Below are 20,019 nucleotides of genomic sequence, written 5' to 3'. Positions count from 1 at the left end.
CTGTCTAGCTACAGTACACTAAGGAGCCAGCTGTGGTATTTTAATTGAAGGTTGTTTCATTGAAGCTTGTTTATTATGTTCATTATAAGAAACACATGACTTTTTTCCTTTGTATTTTTGTATTTTGTCTAGCTGATCAATCAAATGGTATTTATTTCTGATGAAGAAATGTAGAGTTTACTCTTCACATTGTTTACTGGACAGAGCCACTTATTGATCCGCGTGACTGTTACATGTTATGTGACTGCTGTACAAATGATATGCACGACTTTGTAGATTCAAACCATAAATGATAAAGAGCTTGGTCTAGATCAGGGGTGGGCAGTTAATTTCCCCAAGGGCCCACATTCATCACCTAATTGTAACATCTACTCTTACCAGAGGCAGTTTAATTACAGGACAGTCTGGGTAATGAGCTACCAGAACAATTTTTTAAATTTATTTTTTTTTGTAATTTTACACATTTATCTGTTTATTTATATTAATTTAAGCCCAAAAACGTCATGCTGGCAGATTTTTCTTTTATCAAAAGTAGCTACATCTTCATGATGTAGAAAAACTAAGACTAATTGTAGAAATCTCACTTATTTTTCTTATACTGAGATATTGCAGGGATTAAATTTCCATTTAAACTTCTTTACACTGAGAGAGAGGGATATTCACCATTCCCGCCTATTTAAAGACAAAGCGAATTGTCTGAACGACTTTAAATTATTTTGACCTATGTTTTCTACAGTTACTGGATGATGCCCTCTAGCGGTGGCAGGAAGCAGAGTCGTTGAATGGAGTGACCAACGACTGGCTCTGACAGGAAGCGTCTCTTGAGCCAATCAGGTTTGACCAAAGATCGTCTTATGTCTCATGTGTGTCACTCTGCAATAAAATTACTGTACGTCTCATTGATTACAGCGATTTAAAAAATTGACAATACATATTTAATTTGATTAAATCAGTTTGGTTTTTTTTTACAAAGCAAGAGTTTCATCACGAATCTCTCAATCTGTTTCAATACGCCAAACTTGCAAATCATGTTTTGGTACCTGAAAAAGAAATGGAGTGAGATGTCTGTCCTCTACTACGTGCCACCGGTAGAGTTTCGGTTGAAGTCTGAGCATAGTGCTCCACGTGTGTTGTTTTGCTTTGTTATGCATTCATGTTAATTATTGTAGCATGGTGAAGAATAAGAAAAATAAAGTGCCCGATTCGGGGAAACAAGCGGGAAAACCTGGACAACGTCAAAGGTACCATAAGGAAGCTAATACGTAATGGAAAATGTGCTAGTTAAGCTAGTTAGCAACAGAAGCTAGCTGATACGGGCTCCAACCCAAGTTGTGAGCGATCAGATTAAACCGGACTTGTTAAAGTTTTAAGTGGGGACTTGAGTCTGCAACTAAACATGTTTGCTTTTTGTTTTTTCCTGTCTGTATTGTGTCCAAATTTCAGTAATGCCAAGCTCCAGAGAGATGGTAAACCCAAGAAAGCCAAAGAGGTGGACCACATTCAACACATCCCCTTCAAACTACGAGAAATAATGAAGGCTAAGGACAGAATGAAAACTGGGTCCCTAAAAGTCAAAAAGCCGAAAAAGGGTATAAAAAAAGTTTATAAATATTCATTTTAGTGTCATGACTGTCGTGTATAACTAATAAAGACTGTGTTGTGTCTTTACCCATCTCACCTGAAGATAAATCAGAGTATTTTCTAGATGGAGACATACCTGTTCCACATTTCAAGAGGGGCAAACGGGAAAGCGTGAAAGCTTACGTGCAGCGGATGGAGCGTGAGACAAAACATGTCATGTTCCTCTCCAAAAACCAAGTAGACAGGAAGCCCGAAATGGATGCAAGCGAACAAGAGAGGCCTGCACACTGCAAATCTGATAAAAAGAAGGAGTGAGTACACTTTACACTACACCCCATCCTTATCTAGTAGGTTTCATGGCATAGCTTGTCTTCACTTATTCTGATTTGTGGCTGGGTTTCTTTTTTAGTGTTGTGGCACTGATATTTTTATATGCGTGACATGGATTGAATAACAGTAAAGTATTGAAATAATGTGTAAATCTTTTATCAAAGTTCTTGATCCACAAACTAATGACATGACGAAAAGCAAACTTTGTAGCTGCTCCATCCATCACCATTTGTGTTGTACAGCAAAAAATCTGCAGTAATCCTCCAGAAGTTTTATTAAAACATGCAGATGAACTGTTAACTTTGCCTGATACCGTGTTTAAATTATACAGCTTACAGAATGCTATATAAAAGGTTATATGAAATGGGCAGCTGTCCTATTTTACAAAGAAGAAATAACTGCACCAAACAGGGGTGAGTTTAAGGCAGGGGTGGGCAACTCCAGGCCTTGAGGGCTGGTCTCCTGCAGGTTTTAGATATCACTTTGAATCAGCTGTGTTGGATCAAGGACACATCTAAAACCTGCAGGACACTGGCCCTCGAGGCCTGGAGTTGCCCACCTATAACACCGTTATAACATCTGTTTTCAGCAGCACAGAAACTTTGCGTGAATGCAGAGGGCAAACTTCAGAATGCTGATTTACCTGATGCTCTTCATTGCAGCAACCACATTCTCCTTTAAAGCCTTACAGACACAAACTCGCTCTTCGCTTGACTTCTTCATACTTAAACAGGCAGACACACGTGCACAAAAACTCATAAACATGAACTACCTCATCCCAGAAATAAAGCTTTGCCAGAGAGTGCTTTAGAGTCTTTACATATTTTTGCATTTAAGAAAATGTTGTTGTTTTTTCCAAAAAATTAAATTTGATCTGACATGTAAATACAGTCAGTGGGTTTATGTTTGTTGTTTTTCTGACAGGTGTTGTGTGCAGCTAAACTTTAAAACACTGCAAGTTCTAAAATGGAAACCAATGAACAGTTCATTTTGAAAGACCTGTGTTTTTTCTCTTTTGAATATTTATTATTGCTCATTAATAAGACAAAAGTATTTCTTATCCAATTAATCGATTGAACAATCAATAGATTACTCGATTACTAAAATAATCGATAACTGCAGCCCGACTGTCAAGTGTTACATTTTTAATGCCTACTGATTTTCTATTGGCAGGTATGGTAAAATGAAGCTACAGAAGCTACAGCAGAAAAAGGTGAACAAACAAGAGGACAAGATGGAAGAACAGATGTTTATAGGTAAGAATGAAGGTTTTACAAGGACATGTGGTGCATTGTTCTTTAGATGGGATCTGTCTTTGACTGTCACTCGGTTTGGTACTAATAGCAAGAGGTAGCATTTACCAGATATTATTTTCAACATTTCTTTGAAAGTCTGGGTCTTTTTGACATATTTAAAACACTAAAGGTCTTCGACACAGCACTTGCTTCAGTAGCATTTCTTTTTTCGTAGTACACCATCTACTAGATAAACAAGGGTGCAGATGGAGGACATGCTGTGAGATATTCTTTCAGTAAAGCATTTTTTTTTTTGCAGTACTGTCCTGATCACTTCCCTCTGAGGAAATTTCAAACCTCTATCTGAAGTAATCCCAGATTCAGCTGTTAGAACAAAACAAACATTAAAAATTTGTCAGTCTGAGCCAGAGTAAAACCAAATGACGCAGAACCAAATCACCTCAGTTGTAGTTCCCCGTGAAATTAAAGTAAGGACCCAATTCAAGTATATTAGATGATGTGTTCCTGGTGTAAGCCACAATGGATGCAGTGTTTAATGCCTTCAGTTGACATAAAAATCAACCACAAAGTTACTGTTTATGCTCATCTTTTCTGTTTGTGCCCTTATAAATCTACACTGTTTCCTACACAGAAAGTGGGAAGAGCATTTGCATCTCTGGGGTTTACAGAGACTGGTCCAAAAACAAATATTAGTGTGTGTAGATAGATGGATAGCCTACCTATGTATAATCACATTCTACGCATCCTATGATCGCTCACAAAGCTCTCAAACCGGTTTCTTGAATATGACAATGAGTTCACTGTATTCGCATGGCCTCCACAGTCCTCATAACTCATAATAGACTCATAATGGAACGGGAAATGTTATGGATGTGCAGTCCACAAATCTTCACCAATTGCGCGATGCTGTGATGTTAGTACGCACCAAATTCTCTGTGCCATAAATTAAGGAAGTGCTGAAAGCAAAACGAGTTTAAGCCGTTATTAGGACAGTGTAGCTAATAAAGTGACCAGTGTATAAATCAGGTGTTATGGTTAAAAGTTGTTGGGCTATACAAACATGGAAAATGGCAAGAAGTATTTAATTAAGGCAGCTTAACATGGCAACGGTGAGTAGTCATTAAAAAAATCCCTGTAGTTAAATGATGGCTTTTGTTTCGTAGATGATGTTCCTTTTGGTGAGGTTACAATGGCCCCTCCCTCTTTGAGTGCCAAACCAAGGAAAGCTGAAGTCAAATCTCAGGTAATCACACCGTGCATTGATCACATGATCTCTCATCGAACCATGCAGATGGTTCATAAAATCCTATTTCCTTTTTTTCCCCCATTTCATTGTGCAGAAAGCATCAAAGGAGCTGCTCCTAAACTCTCTTCTTGGCCATACTGCAGTCTCCACTACAAAGCCCTCCATGGCCAAACAGAGAATCATGGAGGAGGAGCGGGAACGAGCAGTAGAGGCATACCGTCAGCTGAAGAAACAGAAACAGCAGCAGTATGAAGCTAGGACTGCAAGCATGAGAAAACTCAAAAGCCTTCATTAATGTCGCTTTTCACTCCGCTCATCTGCAGTCAGTGTTCCTGGCAGCAGCAGGGCTGAGCAGTGATCTGTAGAAACTGTCTAAATAAGATGGAGAGCTAGCCACATTTGAGATTAATATCTGGAGGAACTTTATGCATCCATAGGCCACTGTTGGAGGCTCCTGTAGCTCAACAGGTACAGCAGGCTGTTTGCTTTTCATGAAACTGGCAACATACCACTCCCCCACCCACGCTGTCTAAAAGAGGGGGAAAATGTGTAGTATTCAAATGTCTGTGTGTGCAAGGGTGGATGTGGCTCCTTGTGTAAAGCGGTTGGTTGGGAAAACTTTAAGGGCACTGTATAATTCCATTTTATCTTTAGGTACACTAAACAACACTGCCGCTTTCACAACGTTGTTAATTTAAAAGAGTGAACGGCTTTCAAAGTGCTTTGTAACACTGCAGAGTCATTTCCCAAGTCCGATGGAAAATACATGGAGATATTTTGCCTATGCTCATTTATCACCCTTGGAACGCTTGCGTATTTCATCATTTGTATTTACAGTTTTTTCACATTTGCATGTTCAGATAACCAAATTCTGAGGTCGTCCGTCATGTGATGGACAGTAAAATCCATCCATCAGGTTATTTCAAAGTAAAGATGATCCTCTGATTGTTTTTAGTGGTCCCACTAGATGGCACTCCTCTTGTACACAGCCGACATAACTTGCTCATTGTTGGTGCCACATTATATATTGAAGTATTTTATATTGTTGTTAAATGGTTGAGTGGTAATGACTGCATTTTATATAGAAAATGTAAATAACATGTTGAGAGAAACCATGAGGTCATTTATTATTAGATGTTTTTGATTTTTTCCATGCTCCTCAGCAGATGTTTGCTGTTTGTTGTCATATTCCCTGTTTTTTTCCAGAGCATTTGGATAAATCTGGAATTGTCATCCACACTGATGTTCAGAAACACCAGCTGAAAAAACAAATATCCTCATGAGACCTTTTTAGCTGTTCTTGGGTTTTAAAGTCCTTTGCAGCTGCTGTTTTTTGTTTGTACGTCTGTGATAGCCTCTGTCTTGGGATAAATGAGCCATTAGCCTTTTTAAATGTGCAGCATTTATTAGAGCCTGGCACAGCTATTTATATTTGTAATCCTTCGAAGGCTTTACACTCATGAACGAAGCCATTGTTTAAATATTTGCATATGAGACAGACTGCGCATATTCAAATCTTTGTTCAAAAACTTTCAAAGCATGCTATCTAAGGAAAAAAAAACCACATTGATAATATAATGCAATAGTGATCAACTGAATAATATGACCAGATGGTGTCGATACTGAATTCTTCTTATCTGGTTCGTGGGTCCAATCACTGCTATTTAATCAGCTTGACTGGTGAAACCCTCAGTCCATGTTTGTCCTCTGATGGTTGTCACAGTGACACGGAAATGTATTAAGTGGGGACAGCTGCTGGTGATTGGGTGCACCGACTCCCTTGAGCTGAGCACATTTGCCATTGGTTATATTCCACCTGTGTGCAGGACAGCTGTTCACATTATCAGAGCTTTACAGCTGTTTTTCACTTAGGATGTTAAGATACTGGGTTTTTTTTACCTTCTTCTTCTTCTTCTTTTAGTTGAATTTACTGACCCCGGAGTTACGTAATATACAAAGCTTCAATCGTGTTAGCGTATTTATATAGTCAAATATTTCAAGTGCAATGTGGCACATTGTGAGTTCTCTGTATTAAATGTTTTACCAACCATCCAAAGGTCCGCTAGGAAGCACGAAATCTAACCAGACTTGAGCAGTTTCATTGGAAATATTCTGCTCTGTTTATGTCCACAACGCTTGTTTTTTTCAGCCAGATCAAGAAGGTGATACTGAAGGTTATTACAGAGGAAAACATCATTTGCTTATGTGTTTTGTTCAGTGCTGTCTGATTTCCTGTTAGTGAGCAATTTATCTTCCGATCAAGTACCCATGGCTGCTGACAGTACAGGATGGGAAAGAGTAATTGGGAGAGAGACATTTAAGCCTGCTGCTAGGCAGCCACTGCTGACTGAAGCTTTTAAAGACGTGTGAGTGTGTGTGAGCGAGATAAATTATATTAAAATAATTGTGCTTGTCATGTAGAGAAGACAGACTACCTCTTGTGAGTCAGAGCAGTTGTAGATGAAAATTTTCGCAGCAATACGTACGCAATATTAATCTGTTACCACAGCGATTGATGATTGGATTCAGCAGCATTACAACAACATCAGCTTGACTATCACAGCGGTCTCCCTTGCTGAACTACAAACTCAGGCATCACAGAGCCAACCCCTGGATGTCGTGCTAGGTGCCAGGCCAGGCTTATCAAGCAAACATATGTAAATATTTGAAGCAGTAAACTTAGCAATCCTGCTGACATGATGACACTTCCTCTTTTACCATCCAGTACCTTTCGTTATTAGTTGATTCTTTCTGCAATCCAAAACGCCAGAGAATTTAACTGAAATTTGTAGGGCTGACACCTTAGAATTTACACCTTCACATTTATTTCATTCATGGCTAAAAGCCACATTTTTGCATATGATTACATTATTATAGTTACACAAATTTACAACTAAGTATGTTATACTGTGGTGATCATGAACAAATTCTAACGCATACACACACACATATATGTGTGAACGTGTTAGAATTTGTTTATATATATGTGTGTATATATATCATCTGTATATATATATATATATACAGATGATATATATACACACATATCTTGTATTTGTTGTATTTCACTATATAATCTTTCCTCTGTAAGCCCAGTGTGGTTTGCATCATTATAATAATGTGTGGTTTTGATGTACATAGAGCAAGCATTGCATAAGCATTAATGGAAACTAAGCAGTCATATACTGAATATTACTGGACTTTCACTCTGTTATTGCTTAAGAGAAAACAGAGATATAAAATATCTGATTCTTGGAGCTCTGAGATGGAAAAGCTCAGTGCAATGTGCTCGGCTTGGGCTGCTAACTTATGATAGTCCTGAAGATGTTTAGGAATCCACTGAGCACGACTAGGAGCTGCAGCTCCCCATATTCAAAGGGCCAGGTGTGGTTCGAAGTATCATTGAGTCTTGGTCCTTCTGTGAAAATACACATATGGATTATTTTCACATGTGATGTCATAAAGACGGGATGTTTCGTGATTAAAAATAGCACTCACCCTTGTCAGACCTTTGGCAATCAAGGCTATTTCAGTGGGCTGGTATAAACAACTTCGTGCCTGACCATTGTAAACCCCATATGGAGACGTTGGATTTGTGGATTCTGTCATAAAAAATGTTATTTTACAGTCATTACTGGATTCATTTTGTTGTCTGTGTGCAATCTGTTGCAAAAACCTAGAGCCACTCCCAATTTTTTAAAATTATTGCGCTTCCAAGGAGCTACACTTTCTTAAAATTGTCCAAGTGATGTTGAGCATCAGTTGTCCATTCTTTCTGAAGTTTTTTTTTTTTTTTTTAAAAATAAACAAATTGATGCCCAAAGTGCCTTTAGCCAGAGGTTTTGCATATCTCAGCATGGTATAAGCATATATGTGTATGTGCTTGTATGTAACGAAATTTGCTACATTCAAACTGGCATTGACGTGGATAGAAAAATACAGAATGGGACATTATATATTTCAGTAATATTGTGGTCTGAGCCTCAACATTACTGAAGCAGTTTGGGTTTGGGCCAGAAAAACATTCAAACAAGGTACAAATAAGGTACAGCCACACAGCACTGTTGACAGAACACTGTCCAAGACTGCGGCAAAAGTAAATCCAGTCAGAGTTCGAGAAGTATTTCTGAAGTCTACTTAAAGAAATGACAAGAACGTTTGCCTAAGAGAATCCAGCCTTTGTTAAAGAATAAAGATGGTGATCCAAAACATTCTCCTTCAAACTCGTTAGAACTTTGCTACTTGGCTAACATACTGTCTTGGCATGTATGTTTGTACAGTCATATGAGGTGGCTCAAGACTTAAACCTAAAAACCATTATTAAACCATTATTAACAACTGAAATGGCACAATTTAATACATCTGCTGTTTGAAATTGTACAGTGAAGAGAAGAATCAATATATTCAGCATTACTTGGGAAAATTAGGCACCACACACACCCTAGATATTTCCTAACATTGAAGCAATCTGTACTATGTGCCACATACTTTAAATGATAACAGTATAATGTATCCTGTATTGGTATCGGCTGATACCAGTTGGGGTCCAACAGTTAAACCTGATCATTGATCTCAATATTTAGTGTGTTGAGAATGTAAGGTTTGCGAGCAACAGACTTCATATTGCAATGCAGTGATTCTTCGCAATGGCAATATGCTTTGTGCTGATAATGTGGGTTGTGGATAAATAGGAAAGTGGTATACAAAAACAGCAATTTTCAAAATTACAAAACAGTAAACTGGAGAAGGTGTACTGTAGCCAGTGTGGGTCTTCATTTGCTACACTGATGCATTATGTAATATACCACGCAGTGCTTGTTATCAGTTTGGAATAATCCAAACGTGTCTCAATAAAATTTAGAAATTAATTCCTATTGATTACTTAATTACTACTTAATAAAATGTATTAATTCTAATGATTCTGTACCCACCTAAACAGTATTAAACTGCTGAACTGTGAAGTTAATGGCTGACCATAATGTGTTATGCTGTACCTGGTTCATCCATAGAAAAGGCTTTATTTTCTACGTAGACATGCTGCGGGGTGGGCTGTGGCTCCTTCAGAATGTTGTCGTAAACCAGGCTTCTAGCAGGATAGACTTCTTCCCCATCGGGTTGTTCCTTGTTTGGGTCCTCCTGGGTCAATAAACAGATTTCTGGAATTGCATAGAACAAGAGGAACACCCAGGCATTTGACACCACGGCTATAGCCATAGTCGGATCGTCCCAGCTGGAATTATCAACTGCTCGGTTCCCATAGATGTACATGACAATCCAAGCTATCCAAAGTGCCAAAGTGAGGACTCCTGTGACCAGGATAAAGGCTCCATCTCGGCGCCAGTGCTTTTGCTTGTGTGTTAGTGAGGGCACAGACGTTAGCACCACAGCTGCTATCAGAACCATTACATATATAAGAGCCATCACAAAGTCCCGGCTGACAAAGCTGCAGGCCAGGTCAGGAACACCGAGACCTCTGAGTGGGCTCCTGGCCACAGTAATGACAAGCCACTCGGTGTTGATGATCACCTCGACAAGCCAGAGAGCCAGGGCTCCCAGCCATAACATCCAGCTCCTGGGCCCCTGGCCTCCCCTTTGCAGCAGGGCAAGCCACAGCCCATGCATCACCAGGCAGGCCAGACAGCCTGAGAACAGTACTCCAAACAGGTACCTCCGTGCAGCACAGGTAGTAGAATACTGCTCCACAATAAAGGCAAAACTAAGTCCAAACAGACCCAGTGTGAAAACTAAAATGCTGGCCTGCAGGCCCACCATACCCTTTCTCTTCTTGTCTGTCACAAACGGTAAGCTAGCCATGAGAATGACGAACAAGATAAAGGCAGTCAGCACACCAACAGCAGCAACAGCTTCCACTACGATGCCCCATACTGCTGTCAGGTCACACAGATTATAATATATGGAGCTCACATCACCACCACATCCTTTTGGAGCACTAGTTGGGTCCATCGCTTCACTGCAAAAAAAAAGAAACAAAAATAATTTGATTACTTCAACATACATGTTAATGTTGTAGTTACAGATTTCATTAATAACATCCCTGATTATTACAAAACAAACTATTGGTTTAAATTGCAAGTAATATTACTGTAATAGTTTAATATTGCTCACACAGTAATATTACTGTGTGAGCAAGTTAAATGGTGCCATGCATATACAGCTGTGCCATTCCACTGGAGTTTCAATATGAAAATGACCTCATTTCTATTTTATGGAGTTTTAATGTGCCATACTAATTACTGTAAATTCAAATATTCATTCAGGTCTCTAAAGAATCCTGGAATTATGTACTGCATTCCCTGGCTGTAATTACAAAACTGAGTCATTCTACACAGAGCTTTAGTCACCGCTCACTCTATAGCCTCCTAAGACCAGCTAATTAGGAAAAGCAGCATTTCAGCATTTCAGCATTTTACCATGACACCTAATGAGTATTTCCACACAGTATCCCTGTTCCAGTACGCACACAGGTGTCATTCAGGAATCATATGTATTTTAATAGCAGAATGTATAGTTGTAGGTGTACATTTTAAACCAGTTATAATTGAACGGCAACTTAATTATTGTTTATTCTCTTCTTCTGACTGTAACTGTAATATAATAATTAAAGGACACGACATTCAAAAATGAATATGCTTTTTATGCGAACTTTCTGACTGTGAAGATTTCAGATAAAGGTGCCTGTGTGGGATGAGAACATCGTCCTGCTGCTTATTTAATAATTATATTACACCCAGTGAGTTAGCTTAGTTAACTAACCACAAAAACAGGACATGCTGTTTAAAGGACAACAAGTTGTTTATGATTATTTATATAACAGAATCGGAGAGACTTAGAGGGGGAGACAGTTATGATGTTATAAAAATAAAAGACAAACAGGTTCAATCAGGAGTCTTTGCGTAATAACACGAGTCTCTTACCAGGATTGCAATGAGAGCTGTTCCGCTAGCCTCTCCAACAGGTAACAGGTAGATTCAGTCCGATAAAGATTACTGACCTCCGAAAAGGAACTTCCCTTGCACGAACGAGTTGATTTTTTATTGGTGGTAGTAGTTCATCTCCATTTTTACAACACTTCTTGATGATTCGACCAATAATTTCTGTGCGTCAGGTGTTGACTTTTGTTTTGTTTTTTTTCGGGCGGGATCAGAAACGGACCTCCATCGGCCACTCCTCTTTTATTCAGGCATCTTATAGTGACCTCACAGGTAGTCCCAACGAAGTAGTTGCTTCTTTTAGTTGTTATTAATATTCTGTAAAAGTTCTCTAACGACTAACCTCAAACCACCCTGCTCCTTCCCCAGCCTCTGGTATCTACAGCTTTGCATATTCTTTGAGATTAGCACCCGGCCTACTTATTTATTTCAGGCAGCTTACATCCAAACAAAGGGAGCACTCATGTATACAGGCTATGCGAAGTGGTATGACCCATGCAAACACGCCGATCATCGATGACTTTAACAGGTTTTGTAATTAGGTCAATTTTGAGATTAGCCTTGAAATACTCAGCTCCTGCGCATACAGCAGCGTTTACAGTTGCCTATTTTGCGCTCCTATTGTGGAATATAATGACTCACATTCGTATTTTGGTTCAGATGATTAAATCCAATACTGCATATCAAATTTCTGAAATATAGCATTATTATTGCCCAAATGTCTAGGCTACTTTAGAGCAGTTACAGTTACAGGAGGGACTGTATGGTAAGCAGAGCCACCTGGTGGCATCAAGGCTGGGCTGAGTCCTGTGTTTTTCAAACAAATTGGATTACACAACAAAATAGATCTTTCTATTGATCCGTTGTACAGTAGGACATGTCAGTTAAAAAACCATAAGATAAATAAGCACATTAGTGAAGGAATTGATTTTAAGCTTTTAGACTGTCAGTTTTTCAAAAAGCTCTGCTTTATTTTATCTTCCATCAGTAACTTTTCCCCCCATTCCTGAAAGTTATTCAGTGGTGTTTTATGCCATAGTCTGTGTTTTCAAGTGGTTGCAGATCTGACAATTTATAAAACATAAACATGATTTTGGGTCAGGGGGTTAAACATGTTTTCAATGTTGTGTTTCTCTTTGCACTCTTTTTTTAAAAGCAGTCTCTTTCTCCTCTAATTTTAATAAACTACAAAAAAATTTTTTAAAAAGTAATAAAGTTTTTGTTTTTTAATTCAGTGTAATATAAGAGTAAGCATCTCCTCACTGGCTTCACTGGCAAGTACCAAGGTGGACCTATTGAAGACAAACTATGGAGGACGTAATCGGCTACAATAATCAAAGCAGGAGAAAACTGAAGTCTGCAATAAATGTTCACAATTATTGGTTGACAGTAGAGGTGTGAAGTTTTTCAGATAAAAGAAACACAACTGGATGAGCTGTGACATAAGAAATTAGAATCAGAATACTTTATTAATCCCAAAGGAAATTATATAGTTACAGTAAGTACAGAACAGACTGAACTAAATTAAATAATAAAATACATTTCAAAGTTAAATATAAGAAATAGCTCTAATATATACAAATAGCTCAATTAGAAATATCCAGAATATTATCAAGATTAAATATATATGATTGACATTTTACCCTAAACTGAAAACTATAAAACTTTGCAACTATTGTACTGTGTACTGTGCATTAGATGGAGGAGTTGTACAGGGATGAGTGATTTCTTGTGTTCTTCAGTCTTGCATTTGGGTAATCTCAGCCTCTCACTGAACCTGCTCCTTTGCAAGCATGTCATGGAGTGGATGGGAGGTATTGTCAAGCATTGTCCTTATCTTGGACAACATCCGCCTTTCCGAAATCACCTTAAGGGAGTCCAGCTGTATCTCCACAAAATTCCTGGCCTTGCAGATCAGATTTATTGAGTCAACCTGCCACCTCAGAGAAAATCATGACAAATGTTAAAATACCTCAGCCGCTTCAGAAAATAGAGGTGACTCCATTCCTGTAGAGTGCACTGGCACTTTAACCCTGTCTAGTTTATTATCTATGTGTACTCTGAGGTATTTACAGCCCTCCACACTGTCCACATCGACCCCCTGGATTGAAACAGGGGGTCACAGGTTTCCTGGTCCTCCTAAAGTCCACAATCAATTTTTTTGGTATTGTCACGTTGAACTGCAGATGATTCTGCTCGAACCACATGACAAAAAGGAGTCCACCACAGCCCGGTACTCCATCACATCACCCTGACTAATGCATCCAACCACCGCAGAGTCATCAGAAAACTTCTAAAGATGGCAGGTCTCTATGGTGGCTGAAGTCTCAACAATCCAGGACACAAGAGAGGCATTTATTGCATCGCTGTCAGCTGATCACCCAGGAGGGTTGGCCTGATACTATTGAATGCACTGGAAAAATCGAAAGAGATGATCCTCACAGTACTCACCGGCTCGTCCAGATGGGCATAGACACAATTGATAGATGATGGTGTCCTCAGTTCCGAGGTGGGGCTGGTAAGCGAACAGAAGCAGATCCTGATATGGTCTGACAATAGGTGGGAGCTGCTCAAGGATAAGTCTTTCCAGGGTTTTCACGACATGGGAAGTCAGTGCCACGGGTCTGTAATGGGGGCCACTGAGACGTGGCATCTTTGGTACAGGAACAGAGCATGACGTCTTCTACAGTAATGGGACCCTCTGCAGACTCAGACTCATCATGAACAGTTTATAAAAGACTGCACAGGCCTTGAGGACATGGGGACTCACCCCATCTGGTCCAGCAGACGTGCCTGAGTGGAGTCATCTCATTTGTCTCTGAATTTGTCTCTATCTGCTTAGACGTAATTCATATTCTTGCTCAGAAATAGTCAACTTTTGTGCATTAAAGCATCTGAAAGTTTTATGCATTTACATTCATTTAACTTTTTTTTTTTTTTGAAAATTCATGACTGTCTTGTTTGAAACCCTGGCTAACTGATGCTTTCCCTCCCTGTTTAGAACAAGGGTAAGGTCATCCAGGGCACCTTGCTAAAGCCGGCTCTGGCATCCAGCCTGTACTTAACTTATTGTTTATACTGCGTGATGGAGCCCCCCATGGTGCATTGATCTCTCAATGGATCTTGTCCCCAGGGGTGCTCTCACAAATCCAGCAGTTTGTCAATCCATCCTTTTGCATTTTGGTCCGCTCAGATTCTTAATAGGAGGTTAGATCGAAGGAGAAAGCAATGTGACCTAAATGAAGGACATGCACTTTTCAGAGCTTTAGGCCTACTTTACTGTGAATTCTGCTTGCATATACCAAGTTCCTGAACTGGTAAACCAAGCGAAACCCAGTTAATACATAAAAATATTCATAATATTTACATGCAACAAAACAGGCTGAGTAGTTGACATAAGTCTCAGTGTGATGTCTATATTTTCTGTCTAAAGCTAAAACAGACTGAGATGATGAGATGCTACCATATATAATCCTGTACCCTGTCTGTATTGTCTTGTCCAGTTTGTTGCAGCAGACCTCATTAGGACACCTCAGCTGCACTGCTCTCCTTTGAGAACATGTCAGGTTATTCATAGAAGTGGCTCAGGTTTGGGTCTCACAGGACATCTCTTCTCCTGCATTTTTATTGCAGCCTGGCAGCCCTCAGCACTTCACCACAACCCAGTTCCATCTGAAATGGCCGCTCTCCTCGTCTTTCCCAAAGTAGGTAGATGGGCATAATTTTTAAAAACACTCATCACATTGTTCTATTTCACTGAATATCGCAACTAATGATCTTGCAATGATCAAAAAACACCCAATCTATATATTTCAAGAATAGTTTAGCAGAGATCTCAGTATTGAAAGACCCATCACTGACAAGCAGTTCAGTACTAGCTGAGTGTTAAATAAAGGTTAATTTAGATGAGAATGCAAACATCTCTTTGAACCCAGGGGACATGATTGAAGGAATTATGTATTGTTGTCATGGTTGCTATCTTACATCAGAACCTACTGAATATAGGTGTACCCCACCTACTCTGTGTTTTTTGTAATTCTCTACTGTCACGTGGTTAGCTCACTTTTGAATCATTATAGCATTTAATATTGATTTTTATAGATGGGAGGTTAGTATATTCCCTGCAAGCAGCAAACCATTACCTCCATATCTAGCTGGTATTTATACTAGATACTCTCAATAAGTACGCCACACTTTGTGGTGCACTGAGTGCACCTGAAAAGGAAGAAAAGGGAAAAAGTTTTACAAGTACTTAATGATGCACTGGGAAGTCTCATAAAAGCTTATTTTACATGCCCTTTGACGAAGAGCAGAAATTCCAAAGCACATGCAAAAAAAGTCCTGATTGGCACTTGAGTTTGATAGACAAAGCTTGCCTCAAATTGATGCGCAGACCCAGCACCAATGAAATTATCCTCACATTAGTATGATTAACATGCCATCAAAGAAATAATTGCACTCAGCTGAAAAATGGTCTAATAAATGGATTACGAAATTTGATTAACTGCAGTTGGTCACACACATTAGAAACTCAATTACTTTTGACAGATAGTCTCAATGCAACCTGCAGTAATTAACTGATAAATTACACAGCTCTGATTATACTGAACTTAGGTACCATAAAAGAACATTTTCAGCCCAGAGATCTGCTGCAGTTTAAGTGCCATTAAAATGTGAAACTGTGTTGTTATTGATTCTTAATAGTGGCTAACCCCCACTGACTTTAAACTAAAAAACATTAAGCTGAGTCCTTGGCTGGCCCGGTGTTGCAGATCAATGCCATGTAACATCCAAAAGGGAGAAATTCAAAATCAAAGCTGTCGCTATAGCAACGCCCCTGCCAGATTCCACCAATCAATGGAGTCCGTGGGGTTGTGAGATGCGCCGGGGAAAGGCCAGCGTCCTACATAAAGAGTCCAGGACAGGGAGCCGGGCATCACACAGGGCAACACACCTTTCTGCACACACATACGACAAAGGCAAAGCAGTGAGAAGAAGAAGGGTTAGGAAGAACGGAAGAGTGGAGAAAAGGACAAAGGAAGAGAAGGAGGGAATAACTAAGAAGATATGGTACGCTCATGTGAACAAGAGATTCCTGCCTGGGTCTGTGTGGGCACCCTGCTACTCTTGATCCACTCTGTCACAGTTAGCGGAGGTAAGATAGCAAATTAAAATCAGTAGTTTGAATTTTGCTACTAAAGAGTCTTCTTGCCTTTACATCTTTTTTTCCCCCACATCCTACACTCTAAGGGAAGCTGTATTGTTCTATTTCAGTCCAGCTCCCCCCATACAGTCATGGGTAGTAGGGCACATCATGAATGTGTGGCTCGTGCCCAGCCTCAGGGCAAAGGAGGGGTATTTATCTGTTCCACTCATCCTGTCCTCATCTGTTTGTGTGCCGGGTGCAGTGAAAGACGGGCAAGTCCATTTGCCACTAGGCTTTGTGCCAGCACAGTAGTACAGCAGAGTACAAGTGCTGAGAGGGAAATCTCCTCTACTCCTTAAAAGAAGGGCTGATTGTGACAAAAGTTATCGAAGGCCACATTATGCTGCTGTTTGATGTGTGTACACAGACTCATTTAATTCTTATTTATTAATGTGTATAAACCAATTCATGTTGATAGCTTTTTTCAAGCTTTAGTAGAAGAGGCACTACTTTTTAAGTTGTCTACTTTTAACTGAATTTCACATTTGTTATTCTTTTTCTAAAGAAATTCTGCAAAAAGATGTAACAGCCATTGTGGGTCTTGGGATTTATATTTTTTAATTGATCACACCATGCCAGAATCATTTGTCAATACACACTCCCATATACTCAGCTGGATCACAGTGCTGGCTGGCTAATTGGAAAAATGTTACTTTGAAGTGGGAGCTCTTGATTGCAGTGGAGAAATAAAGACTGTGATGCATCCCGGGAAGCCAAGTGTGCTCCCCCTTGTGTCTCATTAAACCCCCAGTTAACAGGCCAAGAAGGCTGCTGATGGCTGTGGCAGAGCAGAATGGAATCAGCGACTTCTCATGCTGAGTCTTTCATGTATGATTCTCCAGTATGTGCCACTTGTATTTATGCTCAAGAGGACCCATAGAAAAATCCATCTGCAATGGGGCTGCAAACTCAGGATTCATTTTGGTGCACCTGGTATCTGATGTTGTCTGAGTCAGCCACCTGGCTTGTTGCTCTCGCTCCCTATTAATTGAGAAGAGAGGTAGAGAAGGATGTGCAAGTCTGCTTTTCCCCCCGGCGCATTTTGCCAGTTGTGGTTTAGTCGAAAGAGGTGTGCTATTCCAGTTCTAGATGTGTCAGATATGATTTAACTTGTAAGAAAAAGATAGAGAAAGAATCAATCTGTAATCAGAGATGAATAATACATTTTCTTTAAAAAAAAAAAAAAAAAAAAGCTCAAGTGATTGTTGAGTTTCTGAGAAGTGGAAATCATCTTGCACTATTTTTTCCCCACAGCTGCCCTGAAGCATGATGTGGCATTGGATAGTGGAGCCACAGTGCTAAATCATACTATGAATTTAGTGCATCGTATGGAGACCCTGCTGGCCCTGGGAAACGGCAGTGATGTCACTCTCCGTGTGGAGACCATCAACACGGACGAAGTGAAGGTGATCCAGGCACACAGCCTGGTTCTTACCCTGCAGAGTGATGTGTTTGAGGAGCTGCTGCTCAGCCGCAACACCAGCTCTGTGGTTCTGAGGGAGACGCCTGACTGTGCAGCCATCTTTGAGAAGTTTGTCAGGTGAGCGGGACTGTCAGATGCCACGATTTATTGAGACTGATTTGTTACTGGGTCATATCGTTGATGACTAAAAAGATAGACACGTTTCCTATTTTTCCTTTCTTTTCAGATAAGTAAAATGCTCCATCTCCATCTCTATTCTAAAATTACACTTGCTCTTTGAGGCTTGCAGTCTAAAATCAGAGAGTGTGGGCTTTTTTCAGTGACTCAGATGCGTGCAGAAAAAAAGATTCAAAATATAGTATGCCCCACAGAAATGGTCCTTTCTTTTAACAATGCTTTCAAAAAATCTCTTTGCAGGTATCTGTACTGTGGTGATATTTCTCTGCGGCTAGATCAGGCTATTTCTCTACATAAGTTGGCAAGCAAGTACCATGTGTGGGGCTTGCAGGAGGGTTTGACCCAATATATGACTCAACATCTCTCCAGTGATTCACCCACAGGCCACGTGGTTGGTTGGTACAACTATGCTCTACAAATTGGGGACATAACCCTGCGGGACAGCTGTCTGCAGTACCTGTCCTGGAACCTGTCTTCTGTGCTGCAGAGCAGAGAATGGGGCTTCATCAGTGAAGATCTTCTCCTCTCCTTGCTCCAGCGTTCTGACCTCATTCTGCAGAGTGAGCTGGAACTCTACGAGGCACTGGAGGGATGGATTAACCAGAACCAGCCTGTTCGTATGACAGTGGAGAGTGCCCTGAGGGCCGTTCGATATGGCATGATCCACCCTCAGCATCTCTTCCGTCTTCAGAAACATTCCCCCCTCATGGTGAAGTATTATGAGTCAATCCGTGATCTCCTCTATCTAGCTTTCCAATTTCACGCTGCCTCGCCTATCCAGCTTGCCAAGTACTTTGATGTCAACTGCAGTATTTTTACTCCCCGTAACTACCTGTCCTCTGCCTGGGGATCACCTTGGATCATAAACAACCCCACCCGTGATGACCGGAGCTTCAGCTTCCAGACCCAGCTTGGACCCAGTGGCCATGACTCCAGTAAGAGAGTGACATGGAACGCCCTGTTCTCACCTCGGTGGCTCCCGCTCAGTGCCAGGTCAACTTATACCGAACTGGGTGCTATGCAGCCCACCCGCACGGAGGGAGGTCGACCTCGCATCATTGTAACACCAGCCACTTCAAGCCCTGACTTTGCCGGCGTGAGTTTCCAGAAGACGGTGATTGTAATGACAAAGCAGCAGGGAAAAGTGGTGGTCAAGCATGTCTACAACTTCCACCAAAGCACAGAGGAAGCTGGGGATTTTCTGCTGGATGCTGATCTGCAGCGGCGTGCATCCGAATACCTGATTGACAGCTCCCTCTATCTGCACATTGTAATAAAACCTCTCTACCATACCCTTCTTGTTGCCAGGAAGTAAAAACAGGAATTCACTGAGGCCTCATCATCAGTGATCCACCCACACAATCACATGCACATATTCCAAAGTACACTCATATCACAATACATGTGTATGTGTCAGATCTGTGACAATTCCAGTGTTGATTAGTTTGTGCATTTTCTTGTCTTCCAACTAGTAAGAAAAAGATTTGTCTCATAAAATAAAGGACTCAAAATAACAGCTCATAAACTGCTCAGCAGTGATTATTACAGTAATGATGATGGGTTTTTCATGTTTTCATCCATATTGAGAAACAGTGTTACTGTACTGTATTTATCTGTTTTTGTGTGGCAGTTTTCCCCTTAAATGTATTCAATCTATGTGATCTAGTAAGAGAAGCAAGGCTGACATGGTTAGAACAGAGTGATAGTGGCTTCATCAGGGTGTTTAATATGGAGCTACCAGAGAGAAGGAAAATATTAAACCACAGAGAAGATTTCTAGATGTAGTGAAGGACATGCAGAGGGTTGGTGTGGTAGAGGAGGATGCTAGGGAGAAGATGAGATGGAGGTGG

General features: G+C 40.3%; 3 protein-coding genes across 3 annotated transcripts; 2 read left to right on the top strand and 1 right to left on the bottom strand.

Annotated features, from left to right (window-relative positions):
- The first annotated feature begins 1,100 nt into the window (after positions 1-1,100).
- Positions 1,101-5,516, top strand: ccdc137 (coiled-coil domain containing 137). The gene is made up of 6 exons (XM_085352503.1): positions 1,101-1,241; positions 1,444-1,589; positions 1,685-1,892; positions 3,085-3,167; positions 4,331-4,410; positions 4,508-5,516. The coding sequence occupies exons 1-6, from the start codon at positions 1,171-1,173 to the stop codon at positions 4,706-4,708; spliced, it is 789 nt and encodes a 262-aa protein (XP_085208629.1). The 5' UTR covers positions 1,101-1,170; the 3' UTR covers positions 4,709-5,516.
- A 2,245-nt stretch (positions 5,517-7,761) lies between these two features.
- On the bottom strand, positions 7,762-10,377 carry LOC146633784 (G protein-coupled receptor family C group 5 member C-like). The gene is made up of 2 exons (XM_085352502.1): positions 9,408-10,377; positions 7,762-8,015 (listed from the first exon to the last, which is right to left on the bottom strand). The coding sequence occupies exons 1-2, from the start codon at positions 10,375-10,377 to the stop codon at positions 7,813-7,815; spliced, it is 1,173 nt and encodes a 390-aa protein (XP_085208628.1). The 3' UTR covers positions 7,762-7,812.
- Positions 10,378-16,430: 6,053 nt separating this feature from the next.
- Positions 16,431-19,484, top strand: btbd17b (BTB (POZ) domain containing 17b). Its single transcript, XM_085352501.1, has 3 exons — positions 16,431-16,518; positions 17,824-18,109; positions 18,410-19,484. Exons 1-3 carry the CDS (start codon positions 16,431-16,433, stop codon positions 19,482-19,484), a joined length of 1,449 nt encoding a protein of 482 aa, XP_085208627.1.
- The last annotated feature ends 535 nt before the right edge of the window (positions 19,485-20,019 follow it).

Source organism: Diplotaxodon limnothrissa, linkage group LG4 (assembly GCF_057381915.1).
Source record: "Diplotaxodon limnothrissa isolate DT_005_m linkage group LG4, D_limnothrissa_male_GT1.1, whole genome shotgun sequence".
NCBI classification, from domain to species: Eukaryota; Metazoa; Chordata; class Actinopteri; order Cichliformes; family Cichlidae; genus Diplotaxodon; species Diplotaxodon limnothrissa.
The sequence above is the reverse complement of the archived record's forward strand: the minus strand, read 5'-3'. Positions and strand labels throughout refer to the sequence as shown.

Excerpts from the sequence above, each read along its gene's own strand:
- btbd17b (XM_085352501.1), top strand. The coding sequence starts at position 16,431 with ATGGTACGCTCATGTGAACAAGAGATTCCTGCCTGGGTCTGTGTGGGC. Across the intron at positions 16,519-17,823 it reads CTCTGTCACAGTTAGCGGAG|CTGCCCTGAAGCATGATGTG; the intron begins GTAAGATAGCAA and ends TTTTCCCCACAG. Across the intron at positions 18,110-18,409 it reads ATCTTTGAGAAGTTTGTCAG|GTATCTGTACTGTGGTGATA; the intron begins GTGAGCGGGACT and ends ATCTCTTTGCAG.
- LOC146633784 (XM_085352502.1), bottom strand. The coding sequence starts at position 10,377 with ATGGACCCAACTAGTGCTCCAAAAGGATGTGGTGGTGATGTGAGCTCC. Across the intron at positions 8,016-9,407 it reads CTTTTCTATGGATGAACCAG|AATCCACAAATCCAACGTCT; the intron begins GTACAGCATAAC and ends TTTTTATGACAG.
- ccdc137 (XM_085352503.1), top strand. The coding sequence starts at position 1,171 with ATGGTGAAGAATAAGAAAAATAAAGTGCCCGATTCGGGGAAACAAGCG. Across the intron at positions 3,168-4,330 it reads GGAAGAACAGATGTTTATAG|ATGATGTTCCTTTTGGTGAG; the intron begins GTAAGAATGAAG and ends TTTGTTTCGTAG. Across the intron at positions 4,411-4,507 it reads AAGCTGAAGTCAAATCTCAG|AAAGCATCAAAGGAGCTGCT; the intron begins GTAATCACACCG and ends TTCATTGTGCAG.